Raw genomic sequence first — 19,880 nt, 5'->3', positions numbered from 1 at the left:
TTCTCCCATGATCAAGGCTGCCACAACCATCCATAGCCTCTCACACTATGAACAGCATCACACCCTGACACATCCAGTGCTCCTGCATCACAACACAGACTCCCAAACTGTCTCTCAAAAGAGAACTCGTATCACAGCATAGCATACCATACAGTTGACACACCTGTACAAACCCTCTCTACCTTCCAAGGGTACTATCCATCTCTGTCATGGATTCCCTGTCCCCTGTCTTGTCAGTAGCAAGGCTGTACCAAACATGTGTCCACTCCTGTACCTTCTGCCTGCATGTGACCTGTCTCCTGGAGAAACCCAAAAACATGTTTCTTCGAGAAAACCTACGACCTGTTTCCACATGAAACCCTTAGGCCTGTTTCCCTTTGAAACTTCTGTCCTGTTTCCATACATCTAGTTACCTATTCCCTCATGAAACATCTGGCAACATAGAGATTCCCATACTGTAGGTCCCACTGTTCCTTTCTAGCAGGAAGAAAACAATCTGCTCCATGAGCACGCAGCTATGCGAGCTTGCATCACTCCCATGCCAAGAAACATAACCAAATGACCTTGTACTTGCAGCCAAAAACCCAAGCACATAGCTGAATTTGCAACCAAACAAAAACAGCCCATAAACTGTCCCAAAACAGTCCCAAACCCAAAGCAAAGAGAAACTGAAAGTTCCATCAGATGAACGCCATCAACATGATGTCTATGTTCATGGAAATCCAGTCTCTGTCCACCTTTGTGTCAAGAGAAACCAACCCTTGTCTACTCTTCAGCAGAGGGAGAGAGAGAGAGAGAGAGAGAGAGAGAAAAAGAGAGAAAGCAATACTCGCTGTCCCCACATGTACGCCCCTGTTTCTCCTGCAGTCCCCCTCTTTCCAAGAGAAACTCTCATGCCCTGTACAGTCCAGCACCTCTGCAGTCCATCCATGTGCAGTCCATCCATGTGGAGTCCATGCAGACAGTCTCTTTGCGCCAGCTTTTCACCAGGAAAGGGAAGAGATCTACGCTCTATTCAGCCCCTGCCCGACTGTCTTCTCCTCCACGCAGCCCACCTGAACCTGCAGTCCAGCCCACAAGCAGTCTACTGTACCAGCAGTCATACAGTATGGTACCTGCTGCCGTACTTGCCTGCGCTGGCCTGTACCAGCAACTTGTACACGCCTGTACCTGCACAACCAAATCTGCCACGTGGACTGTACCTGCACACGCTGCCACGTGGACTGTACCTGCACAGCAGCCGTACACTGTACCTGCACATGCCCTTCCATGCGCAGCCTACATGCATCTTCAGGCGACCAGACCTCCTCAGCGAAAAAGCACACACTTCCTCCAGAGAGATCGGCGCCTCTTCCTTTTTCTGCCCAACAGCCCCTCTTTTTCCAAAAAGCTCACACGTGGCCCCAAAATAGCTTATGGGCCACGTTTTCTTTAATGAAGGGCTTTATAATGACTTTTAAAGGTTTTTAAACCTTTTAAGCTAAAATCTCTTTGCCCCCTTTCACACATGGGGTTATCCACACATGGGCTCCCTTTTTGACTCCAACCTGATGCCATTCACACTGTCCACCATGTCCCCGTGCACACCTGCATCTTGTCCAGAGAAAAACACAGGGTCATGACATACCCCCCTCTTGAAGAATGGCAAGCGTCCTCGATTGCACTCAATGGCACAGTAAGGCATCTTATGAGCAAACACGCCCCATATGGCAAAAACAATGGCCCTCCAATGCATCCGGGTGATAAAACAATCATCCTGCACAGTAGGCCATACTGTCACATCAAAGTGACACCCCACTCTTGCTTGTTCCCTCAGAACCTACAGCAAAAATCTAAAACCAAATGGAAACACGTTAACTGTGTTAGCCAAAAACAAAACCATGCATCATTCTACATATGACACACATATGCATGACACATACATGCATTCGCAAACAATATGCTCCTCAAGATGCTCTACCTACTCCAAAGTAACAGTCTAAGGGCTGCTCGCAAGCCTTACGCCCATGGGCATCCCGCAGGACCCACGACTGAAGGTACAACATGAGCATATGAAAGCACGCAATGCATCCAAACACTACATCTACCAAGTACTTTCCCACATATGTCTCATGGCCATCCCGCAGGAGTTACACCCAATGGTGCATCCATGAACATAATAAAGCACTTGATGTATCATACCAACATACATGCAGCACATGACACAATGCAGAGTATTTCCCAATGTATTCTCAATGGTACCAGGATCCAATGGCACCAGAATACAAAAATACCTCTACCAGAAAAAGTGTATGCATACATGCACAAATAGAGTTCGATCCATATTTCCATGAACCAAACGAACTCTAGGACTGCTCGCAAGACTTATGCCCTCCATAGAGTTATCCATAGTTGCAGTTAGAGTTCCAGGTGCGCGCGACTGTGAACCATACTCAACCATCATCTCATGTGTCTAGAACACAAGATCATAGAAGTCCCATAAGCAGATGTACTGTAAGCCTCAGCACCTTCGGGTGAATACAAAGATGTCACCAAGCGACTCCTAGATGACAACTGAGCCTGTCTGTAACAACAAGGGAGCGGAGGCGCTACCCCCCTCTTGAGCATCAGGCAATGCTCCAGACCTATGCTCTGCTGAACCTGAATGAGCCGTAACAAGAGTCGACTCCAACTCAAAGGCATCAAGATAAAGCTGCAAATCCTGAGGTGAATCTGCTAAGTCACCCTCCTCCATCCACTTCGCATCCATCAGTGAACCTCCTCCATCCACTTCGTATCCATCAGTGAACAGCTCTTGAACTTCACATGATAGCGACGGGAAACCTTACCCTGTACCTTTCTTTCCTTATGTGCCAGTATATGCTCAGGAATAAGAACCTCGTCAAGTTCCTCCACTTCCATCTGAGCCTCATCTGATACATCCTCAGGCACCCAAAACCTGCTTGCACTCCACCCAAGTGATAAGCACAAGTCCTCGATGAAGCATAGTAGATCACCACTGCCATAGAAAGAAACTGTCTACCGAACCCATGAAGCCTCTATGAAGATACCACCGGTGTCAAACTGTCGAAAGCCATAGCCTTCAACGCATCTCCTGCACCATAACACTTCAACTGCTTCTTGTTCCTGGCCGACTACTTCTTGTCCTTGGTGTCTTTTCTCCTCAGCTTCATCTTCAGCTCTTGCTCTTCACCTCATATAGGCAAAGACACAAAATCCTGTACTGTGTCCTGCACTTCCTTTTCACTTTCCTCATGTTGAAGCTTTTAATGTGCCAACCACAGGCTCGCCTCCTTGAGAAAGTCGACGATGTATCCCGGCAATGGAACCATGAAACCGGCCTCAGAAAGCAAAAGGGCGGTGAAACAAACATTTGCACATAAAACACTTCAACACCATTGAGGACCTAGAAAAGGAAAACAAACAGGGGGAGCTAGAGTGCTCCTACAAATAGTACACGGACACCGATTGGCCCCAAATCGCAGTGGCGCCCCTTGCAGTATTTCTTTAATTGATTTTAAGAGCTTTGATTACAATATAAGGCTGGTAATTCAGCCGTCACAGTAGAACCCCTGAAGCCTGCAAAGAACCTGCATCTGGCTTCTTGTCCACTCGGCATCCACAAACGAGTCCAGCCAATGTTCACATCGAAAGACTCTCTCACATTGAGTCTGCATACAGAAGCTTTCTCCCATGATCAAGGCTGCCACAACCATCCATAGCCTCTCACACTATGAACAGCATCACACCCTGACACATCCAGTGCTCCTGCATCACAACACAGACTCCCAAACTGTCTCTCAAAAGAGAACTCGTATCACAGCATAGCATACCATACAGTTGACACACCTGTACAAACCCTCTCTACCTTCCAAGGGTACTATCCATCTCTGTCATGGATTCCCTGTCCCCTGTCTTGTCAGTAGCAAGGCTGTACCAAACATGTGTCCACTCCTGTACCTTCTGCCTGCATGTGACCTGTCTCCTGGAGAAACCCAAAAACATGTTTCTTCGAGAAAACCTATGACCTGTTTCCACATGAAACCCTTAGGCCTGTTTCCCTTTGAAACTTCTGTCTTGTTTCCATACATCTAGTTACCTATTCCCTCATGAAACATCTGGCAACATAGAGATTCCCATACTGTAGGTCCCACTGTTCCTTTCTAGCAGGAAGAAAACAATCTGCTCCATGAGCACACAGCTATGCGAGCTTGCATCACTCCCATGCCAAGAAACATAACCAAATGACCTTGTACTTGCAGCCAAAAACCCAAGCACATAGCTGAATTTGCAACCAAACAAAAACAGCCCATAAACTGTCCCAAAACAGTCCCAAACCCAAAGCAAAGAGAAACTGAAAGTTCCATCAGATGAACGCCATCAACATGATGTCTATGTTCATGGAAATCCAGTCTCTGTCCACCTTTGTGTCAAGAGAAACCAACCCTTGTCTACTCTTCAGCAGAGGGAGGGAGAGAGAGAGAGAGAGAGAGAGAGAGAGAGAGAGAGAAAAAGAGAGAAAGCAATACTGGCTGTCCCCACATGTACGCCCCTGTTTCTCCTACAGTCCCCCTCTTTCCAAGAGAAACTCTCATGCCCTGTACAGTCCAGCACCTCTGCAGTCCATCCATGTGCAGTCCATCCATGTGGAGTCCATGCAGACAGTCTCTTTGCGCCAGCTTTTCACCAGGAAAGGGAAGAGATCTACGCTCTATTCAGCCCCTGCCCGACTGTCTTCTCCTCCACGCAGCCCACCTGAACCTGCAGTCCAGCCCACAAGCAGTCTACTGTACCAGCAGTCATACAGTATGGTACCTGCTGCCGTACTTGCCTGCGCTGGCCTGTACCAGCAACTTGTACACGCCTGTACCTGCACAACCAAATCTGCCACGTGGACTGTACCTGCACACGCTGCCACGTGGACTGTACCTGCACAGCAGCCGTACACTGTACCTGCACATGCCCTTCCATGCGCAGCCTACATGCATCTTCAGGCGACCAGACCTCCTCAGCGAAAAAGCACACACTTCCTCCAGAGAGATCGGCGCCTCTTCCTTTTTCTGCCCAACAGCCCCTCTTTTTCCAAAAAGCTCACACGTGGCCCCAAAATAGCTTATGGGCCACGTTTTCTTTAATGAAGGGCTTTATAATGACTTTTAAAGGTTTTTAAACCTTTTAAGCTAAAATCTCTTTGCCCCCTTTCACACATGGGGTTATCCACACATGGGCTCCCTTTTTGACTCCAACCTGATGCCATTCACACTGTCCACCATGTCCCCGTGCACACCTGCATCTTGTCCAGAGAAAAACACAGGGGCATGACAGGCTGCTCAACATACACCTCCTCCTGCAGGTCACCATTAAGGAACGCAGATTTTACATCTATTTGATACACGGGCCACCTCTGAGAAGAAGCAAGGGCAAGAACGGTCCGAATCGTGGTCATCCATGCTGTCGGTGCAAAGGTATCCTCGTAGTCGATGCCTGGCCGCTGAGCATAACCTTTAGCCACAAGTCTGGCTTTGTGTTTGTCCACCGACCCATCTGACGCACATTTGGTCTTCAAGACCCATCTGACGCACATCCTCGTAGTCGATGCCTGGCCGCTGAGCATAACCTTTAGCCACAAGTCTGGCTTTGTGTTTATCCACCGACCCATCTGACGCACATTTGGTCTTAAAGACCCATTTGACACCAATGACTGACCGTTTCGACGGCCTCTGTACCAACTCCCTTGTGTTGTTCTTCTCGATGGCATCAAGTTTCATCTGCATGGCTTTCCTCCAAGTATCCTGTGAGAGGGCTTCCTTTACGGAAGTGGGCTCCTTGTCCTGCATAATGCGAGACATCAGAGCATAGTTTACCTGAAGAAGCTCCGCTGTATTGCTTCTATCTCGGACTCTGTGTGATCTTCGAGGGCCGTCCTCTGTGGTCCACTCGGAGGGTAACTCCGTGACACCCGACTCCTGAAGGGTGTCCAACAACCACCTGGGTATTCGAACAGATCGAGGAGCCTCCGGCCGTTGCGGGGGCTCCACTCTAGCTGCGGGCTCAACCTCCTGAACTGACTGAGGTTGATCAACTGGAGCAATGGTCCCGGAATCATCATCAGACTCCTCTGGATCTCCAAGAAGTGGCGGCTCCTCGACAGTGGATACTGGAACATGCTCATCAAAGACCACATCCCAGCTGACAACAATCTCGTTCCTGTCTGGATCATACAATCTGTATCCCTTGGAAAGAGAATTATACCCCACAAATATAAGCTTGCAAGACTTGGAGTCAAGCTTACCCCTCTGCTTCTTCGGAATATGTACATACGCATCACTCCCAAAAATACGGAAGTGCGAGACATCAGGTTTCCTGCCAAAGTATGCCTCAAACGGAGTCATATTGAAGGAACTCAACAGTTAGGGTTAGGGTTTGGAGGTACTTCAACAGAAAACGTGAGAGGCAGAGAGAGGAACACGACTGCTCTTACATTCAGTAGTGATAAAAGTGAAGTACAATAGCCACATAAAGAAGTGACCTAATAGATGTGTTCACATGGTCCGGCCATAAAGTGTGCCAGGTGGACCAAATCAGTTATAAACTATTATAAGTGAAACTAAGCTAAAACTAGGGAAACACTAACTGAAGTAAAAAGTGCCCCAGTAACCTACTGATGATCACTAGCACTCCTCTGGGTGCATACACAGCATAAAACCCAACAAACCCCCCTGGAGTGATATGTGATCACTATACATCATCCACCACAAGGACACAAATTCAAAGCAAGGCGGAATGCTTCGAATTTCGGACGTGGTAATGCCTTGGTGAAGATGTCTGCCACATTCTGATCTGTAGGACAGTAGATCAGACTAATATCACTTGCCTGGAGTCTCTCCCGAACAAAATGATAGTGAATCTCAATGTGTTTCGTCGTGCGAGCATGAAACACCGATTCCTGGCCACGGCAATGGCACTCTCACTATCAGTATAGATAGGTGTAGGCTCCTACACTGAAATATCCATATCAGTCATGAGACGACGCAGCCAGACACACTCAACGGTAGTAGTGTAGGCTGCTCTGTACTCTGCCTCACAAGACGAAGTGGCCACTGTGGTCTGTTTCTTGCTTAGCCAAGAAATACATGAAAAGCCAAGAAAGAAACAATTTCCACTAGTAGAATGTCTAGTATCAAAATCACCAGCCCAATCTGAATCGCTGTAAGCATATAACTGCATGTCACCCCCCTCAGGATAAAGCAATCCAAGAGACAATGTACCCTGCAAATACCGAAATACACGCTTCACAGCTTGCCAATGTGACAATCGCGGGCTGTGCATGAATCTGCTCAACTGAGATACGGCATACTGAATATCTGGCCGTGTAGTACACAAGTAAATAAGGCACCCAACAGCCTGAGCATATGTAGTGGCATCAAAAGAAATACTGTCATCTTGTAGTGACAGTTTCATTCCAGGCTCCATAGGAGTGCTAATAGGCTTGCAATCCTGAAATTTAAACTTCTCCAGATGTTTAGCAACATACCGAGATTGCAAGAACCCAATGCCTCTGTTATCCTGCACAAACTGTATGCCCAAATAGTAGTGTACGAGCCCCAAATCAGACATGTCAAATGTCTGTTACAGTATCTCTTTAAAAGCTGCAATTTTATCATCATTTGATCCCATGAGCAAAAGATCATCTACATAAAGACTAATGACCAGCAGATCTTTCTCTTCTTTCTTTACATATAAAGTGGCTTCTGATGGACTGTTCACAAAGCCTTGAGTGAGCAAGAAAGCATCTATCTTTGCATACCAAGCTCGTGGAGCTTGTTTCAAACCATACAAGGCCTTTTTCAGCCTGCATACTTTCCCTTCATGACCATGTTCTGCAAAACCTATGGGCTGATATACATAAACTTCCTCCTCGAGGTCCCCATGTAGGAAAGCAGTCTTGATGTCCAACTGGTGAACAACCCAACCACGATGTGCAGCCAATGCAATGACACACCTAAGTGTCGACATACGGGATGTAGGAGCAAATGTCTCCTCATAATCAATGCCCTTCTTCTGTGCATAGCCCTTTGCAACTAGACAGGCTTTGTACCTGTCAATGGATCCATCTGCATGTCTTTTCAACTTATAGACCCACTTAGTACCAATGGCTTTCTTGCCATTGGGCAGATCAACCAAATCCCATGTTTGATTCCTTTTAATAGAATCAAGCTCATCCTACATGGCTTTATTCCAATGCACATTGTCTCGTGCATCCACAAATGAATCAGGCTCATCATCATCCTGTAAACTGGCTGCCATAACCATATTCAAATCCATGATGTGTGCATGCTCATTGGTCCGTGTCTCCCTGCGAGTACGACCAGCAAGAGGACCCTCTAGATGGCTGTCCTGTAATGTCCTCAAATACCATCTAGGTATGTGTCTGACCTTGACCTGTGGTGCCTACTGCCCCATATTTGGCTCAACTTCTGGCTCAATTTGCTGCTGAATTTCTGCACCATCTTCATGATTAGCTGGCTGTCCTGTACCCTCATGGGTTGGATCACCAACTGTGGAATGAAACTCCATAGGTAGTAGACCTTCAAACACATCATTTTCAGCCTGATTTGCATCATAACCAGCCATGGATATTTTTTATTTTTCATCAAAAATCGCATCCCGACTAGTGAATATCTTCTTGGATAGTGGGTCATATAACCGGTAGCCCTTGCTCTCACGGCTATACCCAACAAAAATACATTTTGTGGCTTTATCTTCCAACTTCCTCCTCAACTCTTTGGGTATGTGCATATGCAAGACACCCAAAAGTACAAAAATGTGATATCGAAGGCTTGCGGCCATGCCAAGCCTCAAAAGGAGTAATGGAAACCAATGCCTTTGTGGGACATCGATTCAAAATATGACAAGCACACATGACAGCTTCCACCCAAAAGATATGCGGTAGCTTCTTTGCCTTTAACATACATCTGGCCATCTCCATGAGTGATCGATTCTTCCTTCCTGCAACCCCATTCGGCTATGGAGTATAAGGAGTAGTATACTGATGTTTGATACCTCTACTCTCAAGAAAGGAATTCAACATGTGTGACATATATTCCCCCCCTCGGTCAGAACGGAGAGTCTTAACCTTGCATCCTGACTCTGTTTCAGCAAGTGCTATAAAGGCCAAAATGCATCATAGACCTGTGATTTCTGTGTCAACGGATAGACCCAGCATATACGAGAGAAGTCCTCAATAAATGTAGCAAAATAGAAGCAACCTCCTAATGACTTCGTCTGCATGGGACCACAAAGATCACTATGTATAAGCTGCAACTTTGCAGTTGCTCGTAGAGCCTGATCACATGGAAAGAAAAACCGATGCATTTTTCCCAAAATACATCCTTCACATATGTGATCTGGAGGCTTCTCCATAAGAATGCATTACAAGCAGACTGATCCACTGGCTGAAATGCATCCAACTGATAAAGTCCATGACATAATGTACCAGTAAGCATCAAGGTCAAAGCATTAGCTTTGTCTCTGACCATGCATTTGTCATCATCAAAGTGGACTTGCATACCACAGTGTGCTAAAGAAGAAATGGACAACAAATTCTTCTTATCCCTGGTACATATAAGGCATCTGTAAGGCGAAGAATAGAGCCATCAATGGCTGTGAGCTGAATCTCCCCAATGCCACGAACTGGATATGAAGCATTATTGGCACACTGAACAGTTTTGCCAACAAGGGCAGGGCCTACATGACAAAACAAATCCCTGCGAGATGTGATATGCTTTGAAGCACCACTATCAAAATACCAAGTACATGCATGCTCTGTCACACTGAGTGCCTGTGAAGACCAAGAGGCATCATAGCTGCATGTGTAGAAACAGTAATCCCTGTCCTCAACAAAAGAAGCAGTCTCCGAAGGAGTTTTAGAGGAATCATTTACAGACATCCCAGATTCCTTTGCCTTCTCTTTGGCAATCCTCTTTCTACACTCTGTGATGTAGTAACCTGGCTTCTTACAGTAATGGCATTTGCCCTTCTTCTTGGGCTGTCCATCACCTTTCTTGGTATCCTGAGATGAACCACCATCACCTGAATTCTGATTTAAACTCTTTGGCTGAGATTTGCCTTTCCCTTTTTGACCTGTAGTAAATGCTTGTTCAACACTTGTGTTCATATTCATGTTCTTCCTGATTTGCTCTTCTTGTAACAAGAGAGCAACCAGTTCCTGATACTTAAGGGGTTCAACAGCATTCCTCATGCTAAGGTTCAAAGAGGTATGAAAAGCCAAGTAAAATCTTGGCGAAGAGTTCAAGATGGTGGACACAAGCTGTGTCTCAGGAATAATCTCATCCACATTGATGAGTTGCTCTCTCAAATCCTGCAGCTTGTTCAAGTGGCTAGACATATCATCTCCTTCATGCATTTTTTGATTTTCCAGCTCTCTTTTCAAAAACGAGATCCGAGCCTCATTACGAGCAGCATACATCTGCTCCAAAGTCACCCATGCATTCCGTGAAGAGCCAGCTGAACGAATATGAGGTATAACAGACCTCTGTACTGACAATGCAATGAGTGACAAGGCTTGTGCATCTCTGGCATCCCATGTCTTCTGAGCATTTGTTCTTTGAACAGGCAGTGGGCTGACCTGGTGCCTGTGCCTGTTGTCCTCGTCCACGAGCACCCCCTTGGGGAGGAGTCTCTGGAGCCAATGGACCTGGACGTGGTTCATCACCACTAACAAAATCCCAAAGACCTTTTGCCACGAGCACATTTCTCAGCATAAAACTCCACAAGGAGTAGTTCATGCCATCCAACTTGTCTTCCTTAGACAAATACGTGAATACATCACTCTGCTGTTGATTTGCCATTATGCCGATGCACAATGTTGTACCTGTGTATCAAAAAACCCAATAGCAACAACCCTGAAAGCAACTGTACTCCACTGAATACAGCTAACCCAAATATGCCTACACTCTCAAACCTCTGAATGTGCAAAACAATGCGCCACTTACTGAGTAGAGCAACAAAAATGGCTTACACAGTGCCAAAATGCCCAAAAATGCCCAAAGTTACTGCACCCAAAACCTTGCAAAAAACCTGTAGAGATTTCTTTGCAAGAAAATCTACTTGTATCTGTACAGAGAAAATGCCTAAATTTCAAAACTTGTAAAGCTTACCACAACTGTGATTTTTGCAGGTACAAGTCGACTGTAGGTAAACAACAGTTCGAAGCAAGCGCATCAGGTTCTGGTCTGCTGTACGGAGCAGGTACAGTCGACTGTACTGAGCAGATACAAGCAGCAAGTACTGTACGGAAACAGCAGTCGACAGGTTGGCTTTAAGTATGCGCAGCAGGTACTGGACTGCTGTACGGTACAGGTATGGATGACTGCACAGCTACAGTACTGAGCAGAGTACTGTACGGAACTAGGCGAGTAGCTGACGGCGTGTGTAAGTCGCCTGCAGGTACTATACGGGTACTAGGCGACTGTGTACACCTGTACGGAGCAGTTGGACTGTACGTGCAGTAGACGGATACAGTATAAAACAGGCGAAGACCTGTACTTTCAGCTTGGCGAACCTGGCTGTACGAACAGCTGACTGTGCAACTAAGGGCGGGGATCAGTACGGACAGAGTACGGGGCAGAGTACGGAACAGAACAGGCGCCCGTACTGAATGTACAACTGAAGGCAACCAGCTCTGATACCAAATGAAGGAACTCAGCAGTTAGGGTTAGGGTTTGGAGGTACTTCAACAGAAAACGTGAGAGGCAGAGAGAGGAACACGACTGCTCTTACATTCAGTAGTGATAAAAGTGAAGTACAATAGCCACATAAAGAAGTGACCTAATAGATGTGTTCACATGGTCCGGCCATAAAGTGTGCCAGGTGGACCAAATCACTTATAAACTATTATAAGTGAAACTAAGCTAAAATTGGGGGAAAAAACCTCCACTAACTGAAGTAAAAAGTGCCCCAGTAACCTACTCATGATCACTAGCACTCCTCTGGGTGCATACACAGCATAAAACCCAACACATATTAGGTACTGAAGTCGTTGGAGACCGGTTGAGGGTATGGACAGCCGTTGCCACAGCCTCTCCCCAAAGTGGACGAGGAAGATCACGATGCTCTAGCATGGTCCTTGCCATCTCCACCACAGTCCTCCATTCCCTGAAGGCGATCCTGTATTGGCCACTTCCCTCTTGGTGCCATAATCTGCACAAAATCTGAGAAATACAGTCGAGGAGAATTCACCCCCTTTGTTAGCCCTGAGAGTCTTTACCTGCAATCCAGACTCTTTTTCTACCATCACGTGCCAATCCTTGAACCGTGCAAAAGCTTGGTCCTTCTGTGAAAGAAAGTAGACCCACATGAATCTGGTACAGTCATCAACAAGCAACATAAAAATAGAGAGATCCTCCCAATGATGGTGTCTACTGAGGTCCACACAAGTCAGTGTGAATCAACTCCAACGGTTTCGAAGCCTGCCTGGAAGCCTGCTTCGGAAAGGATTCCCTGTGCTGCTTACCACGTATGCAAGAACTGCACCATCCTTGCCTACTGCCAACATCTGGCAAGCCAACCACCATCTGATCTCAGAAAGCTCGCCGCAGTGCATCCACATTTAAGTGGCCAAAACGAAAGTGCCACAGATCTGCGACCTGAGAACCTGTCAACGAGGAGAGTGCAGAGAGCTTGTAGATACCATTATCCACACCGCCTTCCCAAACAACCTGGCCAGTCTCACGGTCCCGTAGAGCAACTGAATGCTCCTCAATCTCCACTCGAAAGCCAGTCTTGCATACTTCATGCACTGATAGAAGATGAAAACCCAGAGCAGGGACATAAAGAACACGGGAAGCATGCTTGCCCCCCTTGCCGTCGGAAATAATCTCCATCCGGCCCTCACTGTGTATCGGAATAGTGGAGTTGTCGCCAATAAAAATGCAACCTGACTGCCGTTTCAGATCCAAAAAGAAGTCACGAGACAGAGTCATGTACCTGGAAGCACCACTGTCAAGAATCCATTCCCGAGTATCCTTCGCGGTGAAGCCAACTGCCTCCTCGCTCGAAGACGATGAAGCATCGGAGTCCATCATCTCTAAGTGCACAAATGCAAGAGTCTTTGTAGCTGAGGCTGAAGAATCAGCACTCTTCCCAGTCCGCTTAGGACACTTCCTCCAATAGTGGCCTTTCTCGCCACAATCATTGTAGGATCGTTCGGCCTTCAGCTTCTCTCGTGCTGTGTCGGGCTTCTTCTCAGAAGACTTCTCCGGTGAAGCCTTCCCTTTGCCCTTGTTGTTATTCCGGCCTTTCGACCGTTGGCCAGTTAAGGCCTCCGAACCTCTGCTGTGAGGAGGATTCGTGAAACGTTCCTCCTGGTCCAAGACCATGTGCACAAGCTCCTCCCAGGTAATGGTGTTGAGCCTGCCACTCGTAATCAAAGAAGAGTAGAAAGCGGAATACTGAGCAGGCAAGTGGGACAGTAAAGTAATGGCCATGTCTTCAGATAATATATCCTTCCCAACCTCGAGAACTTCCTGCTGAAGGGCCTGCAGCTTGTTAATGTGCTCCCGCATCGTCGATGACTTTGCAGGGTTCATAACCCGCATCTGCACTTCCAAGGAGATCCTCTTCATGGGTGATACCCTGTTATAAAGAGAAGCCAAGTGCTACCATATGCCTCTGGCCAACGTCATATGCTTTACGTGATTGATTACTTGTGGTGTGCAGAAAATAAATGACCGGACCCTAGCGTTGACACGATCCCACATCTGTGCCTGTGCCTCACGGTCCTTCTTCATTGACAGTAACTCCTCTTCCTCTGCTTCCGGCCATGGAACCCCGATAACAATGAAATCAGCAAGGTCATATGACTCCAACACAAACTCCATCATCACCTTCCAGATGCCGTAATTGTTCCCATCTAACTGACGGTCCACTGGGAACGTAAGAAGAGTCGGGATCTTCACATGCTTCTCAGCCATCTCTAACAAATCTGCCATCGCGGGGATATAACTGAAAAAGGGTGGGTGGGTGGGGAAAAAAAACTCTAAACCTGCAAGTGGCTGTCCAGCACCTGAGCCCGCCTTCCTCTTGCAACTTCTCTTCCCGAACAGACCAAACAGTCCACCAATCGGCAACGTAACTATCCCCCTCTTGCTCAGAAAACTCCCAAGATCTTTCAAGAGCCTAGGGCTCTCATACCATGTCAAAATATGCAGCGGAAATGATAACCAAATTTGAGACCACAAGAGCAAGTAGAGTGCAGAAAATAGACAGCACTGTGTTTGTCAGTCAGAGGAAACTTTACAGGTAACCTATGCTCTGATGTCTCGTAGCATTCGGGACAAAGAAATTCCTGTATAGGAAGCTCTTTCCACGGGGACCTATTGGAAGGCCAGGCACGTGACAGTTGATTACTTGCAAAAGGAGGTGGATGTTGCACATTCTCCAGGCTTTGTGATTCCCGATTCAGAGGGGGTTGGTTACAGGTTTCCGAAGGCCTTGAGTGGTCTTCAACAGGTTTCCAGGACTTGGCATCCCACCGTAATAGGTGTTGGTATGATGCCTCTTTGACTCGGAAGCAGAATGGTTCATTGATTTGGTTGATGCATACCAGATTGGACGGGAGCTTCCTGATGAGGCTGTTGAGCTCATGTTTGCAGAGGACTCTTTGGGAGGCAGGATTGTGTATCTTGTGGTTTCTGCAGCATGCGAAGGATCTTGGACTCTTTTACACAAGAGGGGGATTGATGGATGGAGACTCCACGGATGGAGTGACTCAGATTGGGGAGGAGAGCCAGACACGAGGACCTTGACATCAGGCTATAGTTTTTCCCTTGGCTCAAGAGTAGTTTTATGGAGCAGTAAGAGGCAACCATCTTTTGCCTTATCGACAATAGAGACAGAGTACCGAGCTGCTTATGGTGTTGCTTGCGAGGTAGTGAGGTTGCAGAGGTTACTTGGCGGGATTGGGTTTCCACTGGTGGAACCCACAGTCATCCAAAGGCATTTTGTTCATAAAAAGATTGTTGCTGATGACATCTTGCTAGAGTTCTGTTCGATGGAGGACAGTGCGGTGGACCTCTTCACGAAGTCTCTATCTCAAGCTTTGCTCCGGCAGCACTCTAGCTCACTGGGATTGGTTCCACATCCAAGTGCTGAGAGGGGGTGTTAGCAATCATCTCCTGTCTGTATATGTACACTAGGGCCTCTGTTGTGGATGTGGCCGCCTAATTTCGGTGTTTTCTCATTTTTCCCCACTCTCCCTATTTTTTCCCTATTTTTACCAGGTGTGGGAGGATGTTCTGTGGCTCCTAGCTGATCCAGACACTGGCCGACTGCTGGTTTGGGTGTCGTGGATGCTGGCCGACTACTACTGCTGGTCCCCATCTTCATCTATGTGCTGGCCGACTGAGTCTTTGTTGGCCGACTGGAGACAAGTGCAGGTCGTGAGCTTTTTTGCTCATGTCGGCTAGTTTTTGGGCTGGCCGACTTGCTGATGGGGCCATATAAAATGGCCCCATGGCCCCCCACAGCTTGTATTAGGTATTCGGGATTTTCTTGCGTCTCTCTCTCTTCTTCTCTATTGCTGTATTTTTCTACAGTGCACTTGCTCTTGTGTTCTCAGATTTTGTCTTCATCTCCGCTGCATATTCTGACAGTTTTGCCAAACACAAAGTTCAATATTTACCAAAACACCTTTATTTATTTATTTTCCCTCATATTAATTTGCTCAACCTGTCAACCTCGAATCACAATCAATCTTGAATGTCATTACTCCTAGCTCAATTTTCTGCACAACCTTGCACCACCATTTTTGAATCGTGAACCCTTCATCGATAATTTTTTGGTGCAATGCTCCTGCCTCAACAACATGCTCTTACCTTAAAAGTTGGCAAGTTTTCACCACAACCAATCATGGTTGGTGCCAAGCTAAGATTTTAGGTCTGTTTATCAAGAGGTGCTTCTTCCCATGTTTCCCTTTGGGAAGTTATGTCAACATGCATGAAGGTAAGCGTCAATATCATCCTATCTGCAAACTAAAAAACACATCTTTCAAGGTTATGATAAGTAGATGCTGTAAACTTCATGCCGATGCTGAAAGTCAGTGGGCAAAGCTTGTTGGAAGGTTGGCGATTTCGAGCTTGTGATCTATGGCTAGAAGGTGCCTTGGATTATCCCATAAGCGGAAGCATGGGAAGTTGAAGAGCCATATATAGGCTAGAGTGGCACCTTGTCATAATCATCTCCTCCGGCTGGTGTTTTGGGAGGCAGCTCACTAGGAGATGGGAGCCCGGTGGAGGGATGCTACAGTGCCCGTTTGGGGGTATTTGTGGTGCTCGATGGTGATGCGTCTCCTGCGTGCGTTAGTGTGCGTTAGTCTTCTGCTGCGCATTCTGACATGGTATCAAAGCCCGGGCGTGTGTGGTCCTGGGCGGCTCAGGCGTGTGTGGTCCTCGGCGACCCCCTCATGCCTCGGTGGCTTGCCGAGCTCAAATCGAGGGAGGGTGTTGGAAGGTTGGCGATTTCGAGCTTGTGATCTATGGCTAGAAGGTGCCTTGGATTATCCCATAAGTGGAAGCATGGGAAGTTGAACAGCCATATATAGGCTAGAGTGGCACCTTGTCATAATCATCTCCGGCCGGTGTTTTGGGAGGCAACTCACCGGGAGATGGGAGCCCGGTGGAGGGATGCAGCAGTGCCCGTTTGGGGGTGTTCGTGGTGCTCGATGCTGATGCGTCTCCTACGTGCGTTAGTCTTTCACTGCGCATTCTGACAAAGCTTTCCCAAATTTGCCATCACAAGATGCGTGAGCTGCATTCATTGATCAAGGTAAGTTTTCCCTCATCTTTTTTCCTATATATATCTTTATAGACCAATGCTTATGAAAGCCCATGTAAGCTCTTGGCTAAAAATATTTTCTGACCTCAAATGGTTCGGTGGTGGATCAACTCTTCTTAATTACATCAAATAAGCAAATGCCGGTCTCACCTAAAGACTAAGACCCCTTTGAGGGAGGCATGCCTGGCATGGATAAGATGCAAGTCAATTTACATAAGCTTACACCTATTACCTCAAAGGTACCTATTCAGAGGCATTAGTCTAACCTCAATGATAAAGCTAGCCACATTATGACCTTTAGGGCCATAACAATATCATAGGCAACAAGGAGCTTCTCAGGCTTGCATTTTAAACTTGGGCCCATGCCTTAGAAACCCACAGCCCTCACCACTACTCTCCAAAACAAACAAAAAAAAAGTAACTCCTGCAAGTAGTAAGCATGCTAATCACAACTCTTACCTCTCCAACTTTCTCCTCCATGTTAGTCTTTTTCAGTCCCAGAATCTCCCAGACATGTACTTGTTGCTTCCAGTACAAAAGCTTGCTTACAGGCCATGGCAATGCTGTGAAATAGATTCGATGGGCCACTTTACTGTTTTCATGGCCCCAAAGCTCACACAGCAGTGTAGCTTGGAGATATGATTCAACCATCGCACTAAGGGACCGTACATGTGCTACTTCAGCATTTGAAAAACCCGAGTCAAGGTCCGCAATGTCTTGTCTCTTCAGAAACTCTATGATACCTCCACTATCACCAGGCAGTGCAACCATATCACGGTATTCAAGGGCTGGCATGTTATCTGCAGAATCAAGAAAAAAAACAACATCAAGAGCTACAGCACAACATAATCAGCAGCAAAAAAAGAAGAAGAAGGTTAATCCCAATTCCCCATCTAATACAAACAAACCACAGGAATAACAGATTAACCTTCGGAAATTACATACAAACCTGAGCCAAACTCGCACCATTAAAGATAAATATTGGCTAATCCCTAAGAAATATTACAAATGAAACAGTGATGAACAGTGCGCAAAGAAAACTCACAAACGTTGCAGCTAAATCCTAGCTGTTACTTTAGTAAGACATAATCAGGCAAAACAAGATGATGGAGTGAGAATTGATTAACCTTGGCAAAATCTTCACCCTGACAAAATCAGAGATAGAAACTTTGTAAAACCCTAGCAATAACAGGAGAATTCTAGCAATAAAAGAAAAACCCGAGAAATCCAAGATAAAGCCAGACATCAGAGAATCCTAGTAATTACATAAAAACCCTAGCAATTACAGATATACTTTAGCAATTACAAATAAGTCCTGGAAAATTATTTTACCTGAATCAGGCAGGAGATCGTTGTAGTAGATGGAGAAGTCAACTTCGGCCAGCTTCAAGTAGATGAAAGAGGGCAAGCAGAAAGGGCAGGCCGTGGGCAAGCCCCAGGCTGGTCCTCGTGCAACGAGAACGAGGTCACTGCCATCTCTGTGCGAAGAAGAAGGCTGCTCCTGGTCAGCCATGGGAAGGATGGTATGCTGCTGTTGTTCGCTTGGAGTTCCCTTAAACCTCCTGTGAACCACAAACGAGAAGCTATTTAAATTCAATGGAGAAGCCACCCACCCTTTGAAATGTTAAACCAAAAACCTAAGGCAAAAAAAAACAAATTATGCTGTCGCGCTTGGCAATTATTATATGATTAGGAAATGTATTGTATATGTTCCAAAGATTCTAATAAGTCAGTGCAAATTTAACAACGGATGTTCAACAACAGGAAGGGAGAGGGACAGCTCCATGGTTCTCTCTCTCTCTCTCTCACACACACACACACAATTGGCATGCCCTTTTGTCTCCAACAAGGAAGGGAGAGGGAGAGCTCCATGGTTCTCTCTCTCTCTCTCTCTCTCACACACACACACCCACACACATGCACGCAATTGGCATGCATGCTCTGTTTATGTAGGCAGTGTTAGTGGGAGGGCTTAGAAGATCCTCTCTCTCTCTCTCTCTCTCTCTCTCTCTCTCTCAATGGGCATGCACGCTCTATTGTCTCACTAGGATTCGGCACCATAAACTAAAGTTGAGGACCAGGGGGTGTAGTGGCAATTCTCTTAGGGTTGCCCTAGGGTGATATCATCGCCATGGAAGAAGGCCATGGCCATAAGAGGGTGTGTATAAGGAGTGGTGTGGTCTATTAGTCTTTGGATGCAGTCTAGTGAGAGTGGTTTATGTAGTCAGTATTATGTTACAAAAAGAGTGTTAATGTAGAAATTGAAAAGAGTAAAAAAGGATGAAGGAGACCTCATAGTGCAAGGATACTCACCTATCTTGGTTGCTTGGGGGTGAGTACCTACTTCAGTTGTTCCTCTAGCTCCTTTGTCTTTGATGTTGCATTAGGCAGGGTAGCCTTTACCTTGATGAAGGTCAGTTTTTCGTGTAATAAATACCTTTAAGTTTTTCCATTTGTATGTCATCTTCGAACTTCTTTTCCTTTTTCTTGAGGGAGTGTGTTTTTTGAGGGAGTTTTGGAGGGAGGTTTTACTGGCAACTCTTCTCTCTTAAATTGTGAACCTTCTCTCTCTAGTCCCTCCACCACTACCTCTAGCCTCGCCCACCACTATCCCCTACAACCTCCACCACCACCTCTCAACCTAGCCCACTTTCTCCCCTCTAGCCCAACTTAGCTCCTCCCTTCTCTCTCTCTCTCTCTCTCTCTCTCTCTCCCCCACCCTCTTTCCTTTCTCTTTCCCTCTCCCACCCTCTTCCCCCTCTCACTCTTTCTCCCTTATCCACCCTCGCTTCACTCTCTCTCCTTCCCTCTCTCTCTCTCTCTCTCTCTCCCAATCCCTTTCGTTTCTCTCTTCCTCCCTCTCTCTCTCTCTCCTTCCCTCTCCCTCTCCCTCCCTCTCCCACCCTCACTGTGCATAATCTCTCTCTCTCTCTCTCTCTCTCTCTCTCTCTCTCTCTCTCTCTCTATATATATATATATATATATATATATATACATACATATATATACATATATATATATATATA

General features: G+C 46.5%; 1 protein-coding gene across 1 annotated transcript in view; it reads right to left on the bottom strand.

The window, feature by feature from the left end:
* LOC147604369 (metaxin-like protein) overlaps positions 1-18,511 on the bottom strand; it is a 28,648-nt gene extending 10,137 nt beyond the window's left edge. The window contains exons 1-2 of the mRNA XM_086795476.1: positions 18,187-18,511; positions 17,314-17,654 (exon numbers count right to left, since the gene is read on the bottom strand). Coding sequence (XP_086651602.1) covers positions 17,314-17,654; positions 18,187-18,367 — 522 coding nt within the window. The 5' untranslated portion in view covers positions 18,368-18,511. The remainder of the gene's footprint in view (positions 1-17,313; positions 17,655-18,186) is intronic.
* Positions 18,512-19,880: the final 1,369 nt, after the last annotated feature.

The sequence above is a fragment of the Cibotium barometz genome, chromosome 62, assembly GCF_041138505.1.
Source record: "Cibotium barometz isolate CiBa-2024 chromosome 62, ASM4113850v1, whole genome shotgun sequence".
Taxonomy (NCBI): Eukaryota; Viridiplantae; Streptophyta; class Polypodiopsida; order Cyatheales; family Cibotiaceae; genus Cibotium; species Cibotium barometz.
The sequence above is the reverse complement of the archived record's forward strand: the minus strand, read 5'-3'. Positions and strand labels throughout refer to the sequence as shown.